Raw genomic sequence first — 20,560 nt, 5'->3', positions numbered from 1 at the left:
TCAAAGCCAAAAGCTTGGCAATCTCCTCCCTGGCTTCCCAAAGAGTTCTAGGATAAATCCCATCTGCCCAGGGGACCTATCTATTTTCACACTTTCCAGAATTGCTAACACCTCCTCCTTGTGAACCTCAATCCTGTCTAGTCTAGGAGCCTGTATCACTTCATTCTCCTCGACAACATTGTCTTTTTCCAGTGTGAATACTGATGAAAAATATTCATTTAATACTTCCCCTATCTCCTTGGACTCCACACACAACTTCCCATTACTTTACTTGATTGGCCCCACTCTCCCTCCTGTTTGTCTCAGATCGATGACAGACTGCATTCGCATGGCACCTGCCCCATACATTGTGTCCTCACCATGCAGCAGCCCCGTCCATCAATTCACACATGGCCCCTCACAGGCTCCTGACCCCTTATCCCCAAGTTGAACATCCCACAGGGCTCCTGTTGGGATGAAGGAGCAACTGCATTACAATAGGAATACATCCTGCAGTTAGAAACCAGAGGCTGGAGAGATTGAGACAATGTCACGCCCACTTTTGTGTAGCACACACTCTCTCTCCCTCCCCACCCCAGTTCTTGTCTCTTTCGCTCTCTATGTTTCCATCTCTGTTTTGTACTCTCTCTCAATGTCCCTGTTTCTTTCTCCCCTCTGTCTGTCCCTGTGTCTTGTTTTTTTAATCTCTCTATCTATGTCTCTGTCTCTCTATCTCAGATGTAATCTTGACAATGTGCTGGGGATTGTATCTAGAAATGGAGAGACAGAGAAAACTCCACCACTGACACCATTCTCTGTCTCTCTCTCTCTCTGCTCGTCCCTCTTTCTCCCTTTTTCTCTCCGCCTGTCTCTTAGTTTCTCCCTGTCTCTCTGCTCCCACTTTATTCACCATTTCATTTTTCAAGCACTCACTCCAGTTTTAACCACTTGCTGCAGATCACATTTGCTTTGTTGAGGCAAACTATGTTGAAGGCTTGGCAGCTATTTTGAAATGCCCAAACACACCCGCGGAATGGGCCCTCTCTCATATTGGGGAATGTTGTGAGATTGAGAGTAGTTGAGATCCAATCCCACCCTGTCCTAGACTCAAGAAAGGTTAAAGGTGTTTTAAAAGATTTGCATCCAATGCAACTAAATCCAGGAGACATACCAAACAATCACATTGCAAGCATCATATGCAAAAATTGATGACAAGCTGAAGGCCTGTCAACATAATTAAATAAAGTGAACACGGAAATTACTTTAAATGACTGGCATTGGTAACAGTCATTGAGACTTTGATGGACAACGTTCAGGGCAATGTCAAAAAGGATCCACAACTGGCCTCATTGGCCTCACCAACCTGGTAATGAATTCAAGACCGATACTTAACATAGAACATAGAACAATACAGCGCAGTACAGGCCCTTTGGCCCTCGATGTTGCGCCGATCCAAGCCCACCTAACCTATACTAACCCACTATCCTCCATATACCTATCCAATGCCCGCTTAAATGCCCATAAAGAGGGAGAGTCCACCACTGCTACTGGCAGGGCATTCCATGAACTTACAACTCGCTGAGTGAAGAACCTACCCCTAACTTCAGTCCTATATCTACCCCCCCTTAATTTAAAGCTATGCCCCCTTGTAATACCCGACTCCATACGCGGGAAAAGGTTCACACTGTCAACCCTATCTAACCCCCTAATCATCTTGTACACCTCAATCAAGTCACCCCTAAACCTTCTTTTCTCTAATGAAAACAGCCCCAAGTGTCTCAGTCTTTCCTCATACGATCTTCCTTCCATACCAGGCAACATCCTGGTAAACCTCCTCTGCACCCGTTTCAGTGCCTCCACATCCTTCCTATAGTATGGCGACCAAAACTGCACACTTAACTAACTTCTGTCTGCAGAAATGACCACAAGCTTCCTGTTTCTTGCCGCTTCAACACATTACCGAGTTCCCGGCCAATATTTCTGCCTCATGCTTACTGCAGTGCTCCAGCTAAGCTCATTACACACTGGAAGAACAGCATCTCATTTTCCACTTGGGAACCCTGCTGCCTTCTGGACTTAATGTCGAGTTCAATAATTTAAGGGCCTGAGCACCTTAACCCTCATGCACCAGGCCTTGTTTTCACAAGGACTGCTACCACTGCCAACAATTCCTTGTCAGCCATTACAGTCTCCATTAGCAGCTACTGATTCTCCCAGGTTGACCATTACCTATTCCTTTTTCACCCCAACAATTGTTCTCTCTCTGGGCTCCATCTCCACCTATTTTTTCCTCCTTCCCACTCCCTTCAAACATCTTCAGCATAAATATCAACATTCTCCTAGCTACAAATCAGGTTTGAAGAAGGGTCACTAGACCTGAAACGTTAATTACTTTATATTTACAGATGCTGCCAGATCTGCTGAGTCTTTCCTATTAGTTTCATTCTTACTTAACTAATGAGGTTGGTCTGTTGGAGGCCCATTAACAGTTGCCTGTCTCCAAATCATTGACTGGTTAGGGTGTAATTCTGTCAAAACCATCTCAGGTTGGGATGCCAGATAAAATGGCTGCCATGAACCAATCCCCCATTTCAGCACACAGAGAGGTGGGTGGTTTAAATTTATTTCCATTATGCCTAACTGAGGGAAACTCTTAGAAAATCTTTCAATTGCTGAGGGAAACGGCTCTCCATTTTGAGACCTCAGCATCAGAGATGGTTTTCACAATTGATCTTTGCCTTGGTGGCTATAATATTTGCCACATGGTATGTTTTTTCTTTCAACCTGACATAATCCTTAATTTGTGGCACTGAAGAATGCACAGTAGGTCAGGCAGCATCTGAGGAACAGGATAGTCGCGACGGTCCGGGCAGGACCCAAAGTCCTGGGACTCTACTTGAATGCTGCCTGACCAGCTGTGCATTTCCTAATGTTACACTATATTGACTCTGACTCTCCAGCATCTTCAGTCCTCACTATCTCCTAGTAATCCTTAACCTCCCTGGTTAGCTTATCCCTGGAGTACTATAAGCAATGTCGGTCACTTTATTTGAGGAAATACATTATTTTATTGGAGGCAGTTCAAAGAAGATTCACTAGGATGATCCCTGGTATGGAAGGATTGTCTTATGAGCAACAATTAAACTGGTTGGGACTCAGCTCACTGGAATTTAGAAGAATTCTTAAAGTGTTTCACGCTGTAAATGCTGACAGGATGTTTCTCCTCATGGGACAGTCTAGGACCAGAAGCATAATCTGAGATCAAAGGGATGTTAGTTTAATACTGAGATGAGGAATTTCTTCTCTCAGAGGTCTCTGGGACTCCTTGTCATAGAGAGGTGTGGGGGCAGAGTCCTTTTGTATATTTAAGGCTGAGACAGCTAGGTGCTTCATCAGTAAGGAATCAAGGATTATGGGGAAAGAACAGAAACATGGAAAATGAGGAGTGCTGGCTCAGTCATGATCCTATTGCAAGGCTGAACAGCCTACTCCTATTTCTATTTTTCATGGTCTTATTATCCCTTTCCTAGAATCCTCCTTCCTCACTGGGAGATATCTTCTCAATTCTTTTAAATGTTACTCCTCAACTGTCTCTGCTGATAAACATTCCCAATCTATTCCAGCTAGCTCTGCCTTCATTTCTATGTAATTAATCAAATTCCAACCCAAATTGCTCCCTCTGAATGCTTTAATGTATTTCCTAGGAGACCCTTTACTCTGATATAATTTATTAAAACTAACCTATTTCACATTATCAGATCCAAAATAGTGTGATCCTGGTTGGATCCACAACAAATTGTTCTAGGAGACTACCCTGAACATACTCTCTGAATTCTTCCTTGTGACTAACTCTGCCAATCTGACTAACACAATCCACATGGAGATTAAAATCACCCATGATTAATCTACTGCCTTTTTCTACATGCCCTAGTTACCTCTTCGTTTATTCTTTGTCACACAGTGTAGCTACTATTAGGGGAGCTAAGGTCTACTCCAAGCAATGTCTTCTTCCTCTTTATACTTCTTACCTCCACCCATGTGGATTCTATATATTCCAACACAAGATCATTTCTTTCTATTACACTTATCCCATCTCATCCGACCAATGTCAGTCCATCACCCTTTCCTTCCTGCCTGTCCTTTTGAAAAGCCATATACCCCTGAATATTTAGTTCCAAGCTTTGATCTCCTTGTAAACATGTACCATAATGGCTATAAGGTCAGATGCACTAATTCTGCATTTATGCCATCTATTCATATATTTTGTTCGATGTGCATTCAAATAAAGGCTCAGTAATTTTGCCTTTAAACAGTTTTCTCTTTTTGGCCATATTTACTGTTATAATATTTTTGAGGAATGCTGAAATATGGGATTTTTAAAAATGAGATTAACTGAGACAGTACTGCATAGTTGAGTAAACGGTATGCTGTGCTTGTGACAGGTCAGCAGTTCCAGCCTCAAACCTTTGTAGGATTTAACTTACCTTTTCTGAAAGGTTGTTTCCCATTGTAGGCCAGGGGAACCACGAGGAACTTGGTTTCTGCCAGGAGAACCCACTGATGCAGGACCTGCACTGTCCAGCTCCCAGGCCGCAGAGGGTGGTTTAATGGGGGTTTGTAATGAGTATATTCAGCCTCTGAATCCACCATTATGTCATATGATGTTGCCACGATGTAAGTGGGGTCAATCCACACAACTGTGGCAGTCATGTTACTGCCTTTAGCCCATTTCTGCATGGCAACTGGCTCATCAAATGGCCCAATCAAACCCCCGAAGTTACGGAACAGTCGCTCCTTGGGGTCCCATTCTGTTCCCACCTGAAAAAACAGAAGAAAAAGGTTAGGATTAGCTTCTCCAGCAGTTGCACTAGGAGTATAAAAATCCAAGGTAAAGCACTGAATGAAACATACTGGCTTCCTCTCCTCTTTTACACCAATAGGCTACAGATCCAATAACAACCCACATCTATAAAACATTTTAAGGTAGAAAAAATGACCTAATGTCTCCAGTCAGGCAAAGAAAAATATTGAAACCATACCACAGAGATATCACAAATTTAATAAAATGATTGATTTAGAAGTTTAGTATCTTAAGAGGAGAGTACAAAGCAGAGAGGTTTACAGATCGATTCTTTATTACCAAGCGGGTGAAAGAATGTAAAGTTGAAATTACGATCGAATCAGACACGAACTCATAGAATCTCATAGCGGTGCACGCTCAAATATCAGAGCAGCCTCCTTTTGTTCCTCGTTCATATTAATCCCAAATTCCACTGTCCTGTTTCTCCCCGTGGTCCAGAATTAATGTGATACTGATTTTAAATATTGACCAAATTTCCATTAAAAGATACAATTGTCTCTGTCAGAAACATTCCCTGGGACAACCTGTTCCATGCTCCATTTGGTTGCAAGCCTGCTGAAGAACAAGTGACAACAGGGAACTTCTTATCCACTCACTGATTTCGCATCCAGACAAAATACTCCATTCTTTGGCAACATATCAAATCCTGTGATTAATTTAAAACCATTACTACATCTGAATTTAACTTTTTCTGCCAGTCTGGACTATCTTTTGGTTGGTATATATTAAATAGGATCATTTTGGGTAACCCATTTCAAATCTCTGTACAAAATCCATTATGTGCTTCAACACCACCATATCCTTTACAATGCAAAAACAAGACATGATAGAAATACTCAGCAGATCAGAGAGCGGCTATGAAGGGAAACGTGGGTCAATGGTTGTTCAGCAAGATATTGAGATGAAATGTTAACTTAGTCTATCTCCATACTGTATGCCTTTTGAATATTTCCAATATTTTCTGTTTTTATCTTTGATTTCTGATGCCTACATTGTTTTGCTTTTGTACAATTGCATTTATCATATACCTCTGTAATGAGCAAGATGGGCAAGGTAGGAGGGAGTGTTACATGACCAGGAATAAGAGACATATACAAGGAAAAAGTGAAAAGTGGAGTGAGTGACAGAAAGAGACAGAAATGAGGGAAGAAAGATTGGGAGGTGAGAGATAAGGGAAAGGGATAAACAGAAAAGAGTTGAGGGGAGGAGACAGGTTGGTACAAGGGAAAGAGAGAAAGAGACAGTTGGGAAGACAGAGGTGAGGAGAAGAGATGAAGGGGAAATGAGAGAAGAGGAAACTAGATCGAGAGAGGTCAGTGGAGGGAGGGAGAGAAAACAAGAAGCGAGAGAGAGACAGACAAGGGAAACACCTCTTATTTACCCTTTCCAAATCTTCAAGGTTTTAATTGTAACCATGATGTGAAGATGTGGACAAATTCAACAAACAAATGACACCAGGTTATAGTTTATTTTAAACTGCAAACGTTTGGGGCTCTGTTCCTTCCTCAGGTGTGATGGAAGGAGTGGAGGTCTGAAAGCTTGCAATTTCAAATAAACCTGTTGAAATATAACCTGGTTTCCTTTGATTTTCGACCTTCAAGGTTTTAAATACCTCTTCCCAGTTTTTCTCTGCTCTCAGGATAACAATCTCAGATTTCACAGTCTATCCATCTAACTCTCATCCCTTGTTCCTGCAACTGAAAACATTGACTGGTTTCATCAATGCACAATTAAAACAAATTGGTGTTTTTGAATAACAATTGCCTTTACCATCACCATCTGCTGCTCCAAGCTACAACAGGCATGTAAAGGTGGGGCAAGTGGGAGAATCAGTTGATTGGATCTCAGGTGTTGATCAGAGTGGTTCCAATAGCATGGAAGTTCTGTCGCTCAATCTTACTCCTGCCCTCTCACTCATATCTCCATTTTTCACTTTTCTCTTGTATGTGTCTTTTATCACTCCCTGGTCATGTCTCATTTGCTCCTCCTTTGTCCATTTCTCTCATTGCCGAGGAATATGATAAATACAATAATACAAAAACAAAACAATGAAGGTATCAGAAATCAAAGTTGAAAATAGAAAATATTGGAAATATTCAAAAGGCATGCAGTACAGAGATGGAGTAAGTTAACATTCCATCTCAACATCCTGCTGAAAGACCATTGAGCTGGGGTGGACTTAGGATTTCCTTCTGTGCCCTACACATGGCGGAGCTTGTGCTGCTATGAATTCTGCCTTTGGTCACAGAATTCAAGAAGAAATAAGAAGTGTCCGTTTAGGAAATTATATTATAAAAGTGTGGATTTGATCGCTGAGCAATCAAATTGTCTGCAAACGTTTCGTCGCCTTGCTAGGTGACACCATCAGTGCGTCTTTGATAAAGTATTGGTGGTTTGTCCCGCTTCATATTTATAGTATCTGTTTGCTGCTACTTCCAGTTCTGTAACTGAATGGTTTGTATACAGGGTCCAGTTCAATGTGCCTATTGATTGAGTTCCGGTTGTAGTGCCAGGCTTCAAGGAATTCTCTGGCGTGTCTCGGTTTTGCCTGTGCTAGGATGGCTGCATCATTCCAGTTGAATTTGTGTCCTTCGTGGTTTGTGTGGTTGGAAATGAGAGAGTGCTGGTCGGGTCTGGCGGTGGTGAACTGATGTTCATGCACTCATATGGTCAGTTTTCTTCCTGTTTGTCCTATGTAGTGTTTTTCACAGTCTTTACAGGTTATCTTGTAGATAATGTTTGTCCCGTTGGATGTGGGTGTCAGGTCTTTAACCTTTATGAGGAGCTGGTGGAAGGTGCTCACTGTTTGTGAGCCACTAAGATTCCCGGGGTCTGAGTAGTCAGGTAGTTATCGCTGATATAGCTTTGATGTATGGTATGGTTGCTATCGTGTCTAGTCATGTAGTGTTTTCTTCTTTGGGTTTGTCCATTAAGTACTGGAGGATAGTGCTCTTGGGTATCCATTACAGTAAATCGTTTGAATAGATGTTCCTGTTCTGCCTTCAAGAGTTCTGGGTTGATGCAGCGTGTCCTTGCCCATTTAAATAATGTCCTAATGCAGCTCCATTTCTGGGTGCTGGGGTGGTTGCTGTTATATTTCAGTACCTGGTCAGTACAAGTGTTCTTCCTGTACACAGTGGTCTGGAGTTCTGCGGCAGGTGGTCATTAGTGAAGCATCTGAAGATGGTTGGGCCAAGGTCACTACCCTGATGAATTCCTGCTAAGATTTTCTGGAGCTGAGGTGACTGACCTCCAACAACCACAACCATCTTTCTATATGTCAGGTATGACAGCAACCAGCAAAGAGTGTACCCCCTGAGACTCAATGATTCCAGTTTTGTTAGGGCTCCTTGATGCTTCGCTCAGTCAAATACAGCCTTGATGTCATGGGCCATCACTCTACTCACCTCTGGAATTCAGCTCTTTTGTCCATGTTTGAACCAAGGCTGTGATGATGTCAGGAACTGAATGGCTTTGCAATAAGGAGTTGAATTGAATTGAATTATTTATTTATTGTCACTTGCATTTAGCAAATAAATAGGACAAAGTGTAGTATGTCACCATGCTCTTGTGCTATTATGAGTCACAGGAGATATTAAGATACAAGTAGAAGATAACTAAAAACACAGTTCTTCCTTCTTGTGCTCTGCTCGGGGGGAGAGATTAGGAATGGGTTCTCTGGGGGAGAGATTAGGAATAGATTGAGGACGTGGGTTCAAATTCTGCCAAAGCAACTGCTGAAATGTGAATTCGAATAAAAATTTAGAATAAAAAGCTGCGTCAATTCTCTGTTAATCCTATGGGCTTTTAGCTCAAACAGTTAGAGCGTGGTGCTTACAATGCTACCGTCATGGGCTCAATCCCCATATTGGCTAACGCAGCTGCCTTCCAACTGAGACTTCTTGGATCAGTAAGTTCACACAGTCAATATGGAGAGATCACATCGAGAGTGAGACACAGCCCAAGTGAGTGTACAGTTCAGGAAATTTGGTGGCAATGTGGTCGAGGGAAAGTGATGCTTTTTCACTTGCTTTATTTTTGGCTCATGGTTTGTAATATTTATTTCAAGAGGGTTAAATGAAGCGCAGGATCATGGACCCAGAACAAAAGAAAATAGAAATGCAGTTTTAATCAGGGATAGCATGTTCAGGGGAATTGACACTGATCTCTCTGGGCAGGATTAAGTGTCCCAAAGGTTGTGTTTCTGGTTTCAGGATATTTCATCTTGGCTGCAGAGGAACTTGGAGAGGGAGGGGAAAGATTCAATTGTCGGATCCACATAGGTACGAACAATATAGGGAGGAGGAGGAAAGAGGTTCTGCTGAGGGAATATGTACAGTTGGAATTAAATTAAAAAGCAAAACCAAAAAGGTAATAATCTCTGGATTATTACTTGAGCCACAAGCAAATTGGCACAGGGTAACATTTCAACGGTCAAGTTCGGCTTCGGATCTTCGGGTGAATGTCCTACAAGGTAGACTTCAAGATACACAACAATACACAGTCGCTGATAGGTACCCATGAGGATGGCCTTAACTGGGATCTTGGGTTCATGTCACACTACAGGTGACCCCACTACATATGCTCACACAAACACTGGCACACATACACAGGCCCTCTCTCTCTCTCTCACTCACACACACACACACTCCTGTGCACACCCTCTCACACGCATTTTTTTCAATTCCTACTTTGGAAATAGAACCAGTCTTACTCCAGGTTGGGATACAAACAAACTCTAAGCTCACACCTTTAATGCATTATCTGAGCTCAAATGTCACTGTTTTTTATCCATTGATAAAACCTCAAGCTATCTCAGGATAATGACTTGAAAGAAATTCTGGAATTTACATATAATCAATCAAAGCCTGCATTCCCATTATAAGTGATTAAGGACTTAACAGCAATCTACATCTGTCTAATGCATTGATCAGTTGTATGATACTTTGATCTTTTACTTATAAATTGTGTCCCATATTCCTGCCCCATTTGCTACCTGATGAAGGAGCGGCACTCGGAGAGGTTGTACCTTCAAATAAACCTGTTGGAGTATAGCCTGGTGTTGTGCAATTTTTAAGATTAAAGAGATAAACAGATGGCTCAAATATTCGTATAGGAGAAACAGATTTGAATTCGTGGGACATTGGCATCAGTACTGGGGAAGGAGGGAGCTGCTCTGATGAAATGGGCTCCACCTGAATCAAGCTGGGACCAGAGTCTGGGCGAATCACAAAACAAAATCTTTTAAATTAAAAGTGGAAAAGGTGGGCTCAGTTACACGGAAAGTATAGCAAGAGTGAAAGGAGAGCAGGGCTCAACAGAGGTTCTTAAAGTTTCTAGAACAAGTAATAGGAGAGAAAAGTATGAAGAGTCAAAACGTGTGGCGCTGGAAATCACAGCAGGTCAGGCAGCATCCGAGGAGAGGAGGATCAATATTTTGGGCATACACCCTTCATCTGGAATATGGAGAGGGAAGGGAGCTGAGAGATAAATAGTGGGGTGGGGTGGGGCTGGGGGGGGAAGGTAGGTGGAAAGGCAGTAGGTGGATGCATGAGCGAGATAATTGTGGTAGGTTGATGGGAGGGAGCAGCAGAAAGGTGGGAAGGTAGATGGACAGGTAAGACAGGTCAAAAGGGTGATTCCAACTTGGAGAGTTGGATCTGGGGGGAAGGAGAGATTTGGAAACTGGTGAAGTCAATGTTGATACCATGTGGTATCTGACCCAGAAGATGAGACGTTCTTCCTCCAGTTGGGCGTTGGCTTTGATTTGGCAGTGGAGGCTTTGCATATCTTTGGGGGAGTGTGAGAGGGAATTGAAGTGGTTGGCCACAGGGCGGTAGGGTCGACTCTCCTGCTCCTTGAATGCTGCCTGACTTACTGTGCTTTACCATCACCACATGTTTGACTCTTTTCATACTTTCTCTCCTACATCTGCAGTCCTCACTTTCTCTTAGAAAGTATGAAAAGGCTTAGGAATCTAACTTCAGGCACAGCTGATAAGGGAAAACTATGACAAGGCGGTATTCATCGCTTGACTGAGGATGCTGTGCTTAAAAATGTGTGCAGTATTTGAAACAAAGTAAAGGGATTTGTTGTAGTGTACAGATTGAAATTAGCAGGTGCAATGTTGTGGGTATCAGGGCAGGGAACTAAATATTCAAGGAAACGTGTCTTATGGACAGGTCAGGCAGATGGACAGGACTTTTTTACATTCATTCATGGGATGAGGGCATCCCTGGCTGGGCCTGCATCTATTGCCCACCCCTAATTGCCAAGAGGGTAGTTAAGAGTCAACCTCATTGCTGAGTCTGGAGTCACATTTAGGTCAGACCAGGTAAGAACAGGGTACAGAAAAAGGTTTACCAAGATGTTGACTGAAATGGGGGATTTTAGCTATGAAGAAAGGTTAGATAGACTGGGTTTTTTTTCACCAGAGTGCTGGAGGTTGAGGGGCGACCTGATGGATGTTTGTAAGATTATGAATGGCATGGATAGAGTGAAAAGTATAAGGCTTTTTCCCAGGGTGGAAGGGTCAGTTCCAAGGTTCAAGGTGCACGGTGGGGGGAACACTTTAAAAGAGGTGTGTGAGGCAAGGTTTTCACACAAAGGGTGATTAGTGCTTGGAAAACACTGCCAGAGGAGATGATGGAAGTGGACATAAATAGCAGCATTCAAGAAGCACTTGGCAGAAAACATGAAAAGTAAGGGAATAGAGGTATGTGGATCCTGTAAGTGAAAATGTGTTCGTACAGAAGGGCAAAATGGGTTGGCGCAGGCTTGGAGGGCCAAAGGGCCTATTTTTGTGCTGCATTGTTCTCTGCTCTAAAAGAGATAGGCAAATGTGGACATTGGACTGCTGGGGAAGATGAAGCAGAAGTACTGATGGGGAACAAAGAAGTGGCAGAAGTACTGAATAGATACTTCACATCAGATTTCACAATGGAAGACATGAGTAGCATACCAGAACTTCGAGAGAGTTGGGGGCAGAGGAGAGTGCAGTGTCCCTCACTTAGGAAAAGCTGCTGGGGAAGCTGAAAGGTCTGAAGCTGGATAAATAACCCAGACTAAATGGGCCACAGTTGAGAGTATGGTGCTGGAAAAGCACAGCAAGTCAGACAGCATCCGAGGAGCAGGAGAACCAACGTTTCGGGCATAAGCCTTTTGGGCTCCTAAAACGTCGATTCTCCTGCTTCTCGGCTGCTGCTTGATCTGCTACACTTTTCCAGTACTACACGCTTGACTCTCATCTCCAGCATCTGCAGACCTCACTTTCTCCTACGTGGACTACACTCCAGAGTTCTGAAGGAGGAAGCTGAGGAGATTGTAGAGGCATTAGTTGTCAGGTTTCAGGAATTACTGGAGTCAAGAAGGGTGTCAAAAGACTGGAAAAAGGAGGGAAGAAGGCAGAAGGTAGAAAACTATAGCCCGGTGAGCCTGGTTCTTGGTAACAGCTTTTAGAGTCCGTTATTATGGGTGAGATTGCGGAGAAATTGGAACAGCCACAGTAAAATAGGGCTGAATCAACATGGTTCCATCAAGGGTATGTCATACCTGTCAAATGTGTTAGAATTCTTTGAAGAGGCAGTAAGCAAGTTAGATAAAGGAGGAGTATTGGATGTCATCTATCTGAATTTCCAGAAGGTTTTGACAAGGCTGCTTAATAAGATAACAGCCCATGGTGCTAGAGACAAGGTACTGGAATGGATAGAGGATTGGCTGACTGGCTGAAGACAGAGAGTAGAGATAAAGGGGGTCTCAGGATTGCAGCCAGTGACCAGTGGACTTCTGCAGGGGTCCATGTTGGGACAGCAACTATCATGTTATACATTAATGATCTGGACAAAGTAACTGAGAATTTAATTGCTAAGACTGCAGATGATGCAAAGATAGGTGAAAGGACATTTAATGTTGAGGAAATGGGGAGGCTGGAGAAGGCATGGAAAGACGAGAAGAGTAGGCAAAGAAGTGACAAACGGAATACAATGTGGGAAAGTGAGAGGTTAGGCACTTTGGTGGGAAGAGTAAAGGCACTGACTATTTTCTACATGGGGAAAGGCTTTGGAAATCTGAAGCACAAAAGGATTTAGGAGTCCTAGTTCAGGATTTTTTTCAGGTTAACATGCAGGTTCAGTTAGCTGTTGGGAAGGCAAATGAAGCGTTCGCATTCATCTCGAGGGCTAGACGACAAGATCAAGATATACTGCTGAGGCTGTGTAAGACTCTGGTCAGACTGCATTTGGATTGTTGTGAGTAATTTTGGGCCCTGCATGTACAGAAGGATGTGCTGGTCTTGGAAGGAATTCAGAGGAGGTTCACACAAATGATCCCAGGGACAAAGGGCTTTCATATGAGTGGTTAAGGATTCTGCATCTGTACTCGATGGAGTTTGAAAGGATGAGGGGGACCGAAATTTACAGAATACCGAGAAGCCTGGATAGAGTGGCAGTGGAAATGTTTCTGCTACAAAGAGAGACTGCAGCCTGAGAACACAGTCTCAGAGGGAAGGAATAACAGTTTAAAACTGAAGTGAGGAGGAATTTCTTCAGCCAGAGGGTGGTTAATCTGTGGAACATACTGCTATACAGAGAAAATTCTCAGCCCAAGGAGAGTGTGCTTAATCCAAGATGGAGGATGGAAAAAAGGAGATACTCCTTTTTTTGAGGTATTTTCAAGGTTGGAACTGATTTCCTTGAATTCCTGGAGCAGTATTTACTGTTTTATGAGATATTGCATTATCTTGGAAATTTGAAAAAAAAAAAGGATCAAAACAACAGCACTTTTAAAAAAAAGTGTAAGAGAAAGAGTGAATTGGCCATGCTAGGTCAGGTCAGGTGAATTGGCCATGCTAAATTGCCCGTGTTAGGTAAAGGGGTAAATGTAGGGGAATGGGGGGGGTTGCGCTTCGGTGGGTCAGTGTGGACTTGTTGGGCCGAAGGGCCTGTTTCCACACTGTAAGTAATCTAATCTAAGTGCAGGGACTGCGAGGGAGGTGCAAACAATAGCACAGTTAACCTGCACAGCTGGCTGACCAGTCAATGAATCTTCACAGCTGACTGCCTCTACTGTTTAGAAAAGTAAACAGTAAAATAAACAGTGAAATTCACAGCTGACCTTGGAGAAACGAACATTTCTCATCGGTTTTCATTCAGGAAAAGGAGAATATTGTAGAGGAGAAGAATGAGGTAAGAGATATTGGACTAGAAAGGATCGAGGTTAGTTACGCCTAGGTGTTAACAATTCTAGAAGGAGTGAAAGTAGACAAGTCCCCTAGACTAGATGGGATTTATCCGAGGATTCTCTGGGAAGCAATGGGAGGAGATAGCAGAGCCTTTGGGCTTTGATATTTGAGTCGTCATTGTCTACAGGTTTAGTACCAGTGGACTGGAGAATTGCAAATGTTGTGCTCTTGTTCAAGAAGGGCAGTAGAGATGACCCAGGTAACTATAGACCAGTGAGCCTTATTTCTGTTGTAGGAAAGGTTTTGGAAAGGATTATAAGAGGTAAGATTTATAATCATCTAGCAAGCAACAATTTGATTTCAGATAGTCAACATGGTTTCGTCAAGAGCAAGTCGTGTCTCACAAACCTCTTAGTTTTTTGAGGTGACCAAGCATATAGATGAGGGTAGGGCAGTTGACGTGGTATACAAGAACTTCAGTAAAGCCTTTGATAAGGTCGAGAAAATGCAGAGGCATAGAATGGAGGGTGATTCAGTAGTTTGGATTAGAAACTGGCTTTCTGAAAGAACGCAGAATATGGAAAATATTCAGCCTGGAGTCCAGTTACTTAATGGTGTGCCACAAGGATCTGTTTTGGGACCACTGCTGTTTGTCATTTTTATAAATGACTTAGATGCAGGTGTAAGTGGATGGATTAGTAAATTTGCAGACAACACTAAAGTCGGTGGAGTAGTGGGCAGTTTGGAAGAATGTTACAGGTTGCAGGGGGACTTAGATACTGCAGAATTGGGCTGAGGGGTGGCAAATGGAGTTCAATGCAGATAAGTGTGAGGTGAAGCACTTTGGGAAGAATAACAGGAAGGCAGAGTACTGGGTCAATGAAAAGATTCTTGGTAGAGTGGATGAGCAGAAGGATGTTGGAGTCCATGTACATAGATCCCTGAAAGTTGCCACCCGAGGTGATAGTGCTGTTAAAAAGGCATATGGTGTGTTACGTTTCATTGGTAGAGAGATAGAGTTCCGGAGCCGCAATATCATGCTGCAACTATACAAAACGCCAGTGCGGCCCCATTTGGAATACTGCGTACAGTTCTGGTCGCCATATTTCAGGAAGGATGTGGAAGCATTGGAAAAGGTGCAAAGGAGATTTACCAGGATGTTGCCTGGTCTGGAGGGAAGGTCTTATGAGGAAAGGCTGAGAGACTTGGGTCTGTTCTCATTGGAAAGAAAAAGGCTAAGAGGGGATTTGATAGAGACATACAAGATGATCAGAGGATTAGATAGGGTGTTGTGGTTCTGTTCGCCGAGCTGGGAATTTGTGTTGCAGACGTTTCGTCCCCTGTCTAGGTGACATCCTCAGTGCTTGGGAGCCTCCTGTGAAGCGCTTCTATGATGTTTCCTCCGGCATTTATAGTGGTTTGAATCTGCCGCTTCCGGATGTCTGCAAGCGCAGCAGGTCAGGCGGCATCCAGGGAACAGGAGAATCGACGTTTCGGGCATAAGCCCTTCTTCAGGAATGAGGAAAGTTTGTCCAGCAGGCTAAGATAAAAGGTAGGGAGGAGGGACTTGGGGGAGGGGCGTCGGAAATGTGATAGGTGGAAAGAGGTCAAGGTGAGGGTGATAGGTCAGACTGGGGTGGGGGCGGAGAGGTCGGGAAGAAGATCTCAGGTTAGGAAGGCGGTGCTGAATTTGATGGATTTGACTGAGACAGGGTGGGGGGAGGGGAAATGAGGAAACTGGTGAAATTCGAGTTCATCCCTTGTGGTTGGAGGGTTCCTAGCCGGAAGATGAGGCATTCTTCCTCCAACTGTCGTTTTGTTGTGGTCTGACGATGGAGGAGTCCAAAGACCTGCATATCCTTGGTGGAGTGGGAGGGGGAATTGAAATGTTGAGCTACAGGGTGGTTGGGTTGTTTGGTCCGGGTGTCCCAGAGGTGTTCTCTGAAACGCTCCGCAAGTAGCCGGCCTGTCTCCCCAATATAGAGGAGGCCACATCGGGTGCAGAGGATGCAATAGATGATATGTGTAGAGGTGCAGGTGAATCTGTGGCGGATATGGAAGTTTCCTTTGGGGCCTTGGAGGGAGGTGAGGGGGGAGGTGTGGGCGCAAGTGTTGCACCTCCTGCGGTTGCAGGGGAAGGTGCCGGGAGTGGAGGTTGGGTTGGTGGGGGGTGTGGATCTGACGAGGGAGTCACGGAGGGAGTGGTCTTTACGGAATGCTGATAGGGGAGGGGAGGGAAATATATCCTTGGTGGTGGGGTCCGTTTGGAGGTAGCGGAAATGACGGCAGATGATGCGCTGTACATGGAGATTGCTGGGGTGGTAGGTGAGGACCAGTGGGGTTCTGTCCTGGTGGCGGTTGGAGGGGCGGGGTTCAAGGGCGGAGGAGCGGGAAGTGGAAGACATGCGGTGGAGGGCATCGTCGACCACGTCGGGGGGGAAATTGCGGTCCTTGAAGAAGGAGGCCATCTGGGTTGTGCGTTTTTGGAACTGGTCCTCCTGGGAGCAGATGCGGCGGAGTCGAAGGAATTGGGAGAATGGGATGGCGTTTTTACAGGGGGCAGGATGGGAGGAGGTGTAGTCCAGGTAGCTGTGGGAGTCGGTCGGTTTGTAGTAGATGTCCGTGTTGATTCGGTCGCCTGAGATAGAAATAGAAAGGTCGAGGAAGGGGAGGGAGGAATCTGAGACTGTCCAGGTGAATTTGAGGTCGGGGTGGAAGGTGTTGGTGAAGTGGATGAACTGTTCAACCTCCTCGTGGGAGCACGAGGCGGCGCCGATACAGTCATCGATGTAGCGGAGGAAAAGGTGGAGGGTGGGGCCAGTGTAGTTGCGGAAGATGGATTGTTCCACATATCCTACGAAGAGGCAGGCATAGCTGGGGCCCATGCGGGTGCCCATGGCTACTCCCTTCGTTTGGAGGAAGTGGGAGGATTGGAAAGAGAAGTTGTTCAGGGTGAGGACCAGTTCAGTCAGTCGAAGGAGGGTGTCAGTGGAAGGGTACTGGTCGGTATGGCGGGAAAGAAGCGGAGGGCTTTGAGTCCTTCGTGATGGGGGATGGAGGTGTACAGGGACTGGATGTCCATGGTGAAAATAAGGCGTTGGGGACCGGGGAAGCGAAAATCATGGAGCAGGTGGAGGGCATGGGTGGTGTCCCGAACGTAGGTGGGGAGTTCTTGGACTAAGGGGGACAGGACGGTGTCAAGGTATGCAGAGATGAGTTCGGTGGGGCAGGAGCAGGCTGAGACAATGGGTCGGCCGGGGCAGTCAGGTTTGTGGATTTTGGGCAGGAGGTAGAAGCGGGAGGTGCGGGGTTGTGGGACTATGAGGGTGGAGGCGGTGGATGGGAGATCCCCCGAGGTGATGAGGTTATGGACGGTCTGGGAGATGATGGTTTGGTGGTGGGGGGTGGGGTCATGGTCAAGGGGGCAGTAGGAGGAGGTATCTGCGAGCTGGCGTTTGGCCTCAGCGGTGTAGAGGTCGGTGCGCCAAACTACTACTGCGCCTCCCTTGTCTGCTGGTTTGATAGTGAGGTTGGGGTTGCAACGGAGTGAGTGGAGGGCTGCGCGTTCCGAGGGTGAGAGGTTGGAGTGGGTGAGAGGGGTGGGGGAGTTCAGGTGGCAGTTAATATCGCGGCGGCAGTTGGCTATGAAGAGGTCGAGGGCAGGTAGGAGGCCAGCACGGGGTGTCCAGGTGGATGGGGTGTGTTGGAGGCGGGAGAAGGGGTCGTCAGAGGGTGGGCGGGAGTCTTGGTTAAAGAAGTAGGCACGGAGGCGAAGGCGGCGGAAGAATTGTTCGATGTCACGCCGCGTGTTGAACTCATTAATCCGGGAGCGTAGGGGTATGAAGGTGAGGCCTCTGCTGAGGACTGATCTTTCATCCTCAGAGAGGGGTAGGTCTGGAGGGATAGTGAAAACACGGCAGGGCTGGGAGCTAGGACCTGGTGTGGGGCTGGAGCTGGGTGTGGGGGCGTGTGGGGCTGGAGCTGGGTGTGGGGGCGGTATCTGCTAATGTAGTCAACTCAGCCACATTAGGGAGATTTAAACAATCCTTAGATAAGCACATGAATGATGATGGGATAGTGTAGGAGGACGAGCTGAGAATAGTTCACAGGTCGGCGCAACATCGAGGGCCAAAGGGCCTGTTCTGCGTTGTATTGTTCTATGTTCTAAACCTGTATGGGGGAGCAGCTAACTGGCCACTTTTTCCGAAGCATAACCATCCTTTTTTTTTCCTAAATCTACAATAGTGAGCAGAGTGGTTTCTTTTGATTATATATTTCATTGAAATCTGACTCTTGATTAAACTTTAAAAATATAAAACATTGGTACTAAGTTATCCAGGAGGAATGTTTTTAGAGCAAGTAAGACTGCTATTGTGGGTCTGTAGATTGTTACGGTGCAAAGATGGCCTTTAGTAGGGTGATTGGCTCTTCCTGTCGGATGTGGGAGATTAGGGAGAGTTTCCATGTTAATGATGATTATGACTGTAGGAAGTGTGTTGGATTGCGAATCTATCAGATGCATGGATTGGATGCAGCAGCAGTTAGAGGCAATGAGCAATTTACAGAAACTAAGGGATGTGATAGATGGCATTTGTGGGAAAATAGAAAAACCATGAAAATCAGGTAGATGGGTTACCTCATGGAAAGTTGGACAAATGGGAATGTAGGCAGGGATCCCCTGTGGCTGTTCCCCTCAATAACAAGTATACCGTTTTGAATACTGTTTGGGGGGTGGGGGGTGGTGGGAAACTTATCAAGGGTAAGCCATGGGGTACAGGTGTCTGGCACAGAGTCTGTCCCTGTTGCTCAGAAGGGAAGCGGGGAAAGGAGCAGAGCATTAATCATGAGGAACTCCTTAGTTAGAGGTCAGACAGGAGGTTCTGTGTGAACGAGAGAGACTCACGATTGGTGTGCTGCCTCACAGGTGTCAGGGCTAGTGAAGCTAGTTTTCGGCATCCTTGAGGGGGAGGGGAGCAGCTGCAAGTCATGGTCCCCATAGGCACTAACGACATAGGTAGGAAAAGGGATGGGGATTTAAGGCAGAAATTCACGGAGCTAAGGTGGAAGCTTAGTGCAAGAACAAACAGAGTTGTTATTGCCGGTTTGTTGCCCGTACCATGTGCTAGCGAGATGAGGAATAGGGAGAGAGAGGTATTAAACACGTGGCTACAGGGATGGCGCAGGAGGGAGTGATTCAGTTACCTGGATAATTGGGGCTCATTCTAGGGTAGGTGGGACCTTGACAAACAGGATGGTCTACACCTGAACCAGAGGGGGCAGAGGGGGAGGGGAGGGGGGGGGGGGGGGGGGGAGGGGGGGGGGGGGGGGGAGTTTTGCTAATACTATTCGTGAGGGTTTAAATTAATTCAGCAGGGGGATTGGAAACCTAAATTGGAGTTCCAGTTTCCAGGAGGTTGAGAGTAGTGAGGCCAGAAATAAGGTTTCAAGGTCGCAACAGTGCACCTGCAAGCAGGAAGGTGATTTGAAGTGTGTCTACTTCAATGGCAAGAATAAGGTGGATGAACGTGCCACATGGTTGGTACCTGGGACTTCGATGCTGTGACCATTTCAGAGACATGGATCGAGCAGGGACAGGAATGGTTGTTGCAGGTTCTGGGATTTTGATGTTTCAGTAAGAACACAGAAGTTGATAAAAGAGGAGGTGGTGTGGCATTGTTAGTCAAGGACAACGGTAGCAGAAAGGATGTTTGGGGAGTTGTCTACTGAGGTAAGAAATAGGAAAGGAGAGGTCACCCTGTTGGGAGTTTGGTATAACCTCCAAATAATTCCAGAGACATAGAGGAAAGGTTAGCAAACATGATTCTGGATAGGAGCAAGAGTAACAGGGTAGTTGTTAAAGGGGTCTTTAACTTTCCAAATTTGACTGGAAACACGATAGTTTAAATACTTTAGATTACATTAGATTAGATTACTTACAGTGTGGAAACAGGCCCTTCAGCCCAACAAGTCCACACCGACCCACCGAAGCGCAACCCACCCATACCCACTCCCCTACATTTACCCCTTCATCTAACACTACGGGCAATTTAGCATGGCCAATTCACCTAACCTGCACATTTTTGGACTGTGTGAGGAAACCGGTGCACCCAGAGGAAACCCACACAGACACAGGGAGAATGTGAATTGAATGAAATGAGGCGGGAATTGAACCCGGGTCTCTGGCGCTGTGAGGCAGCAGTGCTAACCACTGTGCCACCGTGCCGCCCACAATCAGACAATTAGATAGGTCAGTTTTCGTCCAATGTGTGCAGGAGGGTTACCTGAAACAGTGTGTAGACAAACCAACAAGGACACATTGGATTTGGTACTGGGTAACGAACTCAGCCAGGTGCTAGATTTGGAGGTAGGTGAGCACTTTGGTGATAGTGACCACAATTCAGTTATGTTTATTTTAGCGATTGAAAGGGATAGGTATATATTGCAGCGCAAGAGTTATAGCTGTGGGAAAGGCAATTACAATGCGATTAGGCAAGACTTAGGATGCATAGATTGGGGAAGGAAACTGCAGGGAGTGGGCACAA

At 45.3% G+C, this 20,560-nt stretch overlaps 1 protein-coding gene across 2 annotated transcripts in view; it reads right to left on the bottom strand.

Annotated features, from left to right (window-relative positions):
- Nucleotides 1-20,560, bottom strand: part of xylt2 (xylosyltransferase II) — a 194,538-nt gene that overhangs the window by 6,186 nt on the left and 167,792 nt on the right. For both annotated transcript variants that reach the window (XM_088000364.1, XM_043714272.2), the window contains exon 10: nt 4,464-4,797. In XM_088000364.1, the coding sequence (XP_087856490.1) occupies nt 4,464-4,797 (334 nt within the window). The remainder of the gene's footprint in view (nt 1-4,463; nt 4,798-20,560) is intronic.

This window comes from Chiloscyllium plagiosum, unplaced genomic scaffold, assembly GCF_037043375.1.
Source record: "Chiloscyllium plagiosum isolate Xiang-an unplaced genomic scaffold, Cpla_swu_hap1 HiC_scaffold_25, whole genome shotgun sequence".
Lineage (NCBI taxonomy): Eukaryota > Metazoa > Chordata > Chondrichthyes > Orectolobiformes > Hemiscylliidae > Chiloscyllium > Chiloscyllium plagiosum.
The sequence above is the reverse complement of the archived record's forward strand: the minus strand, read 5'-3'. Positions and strand labels throughout refer to the sequence as shown.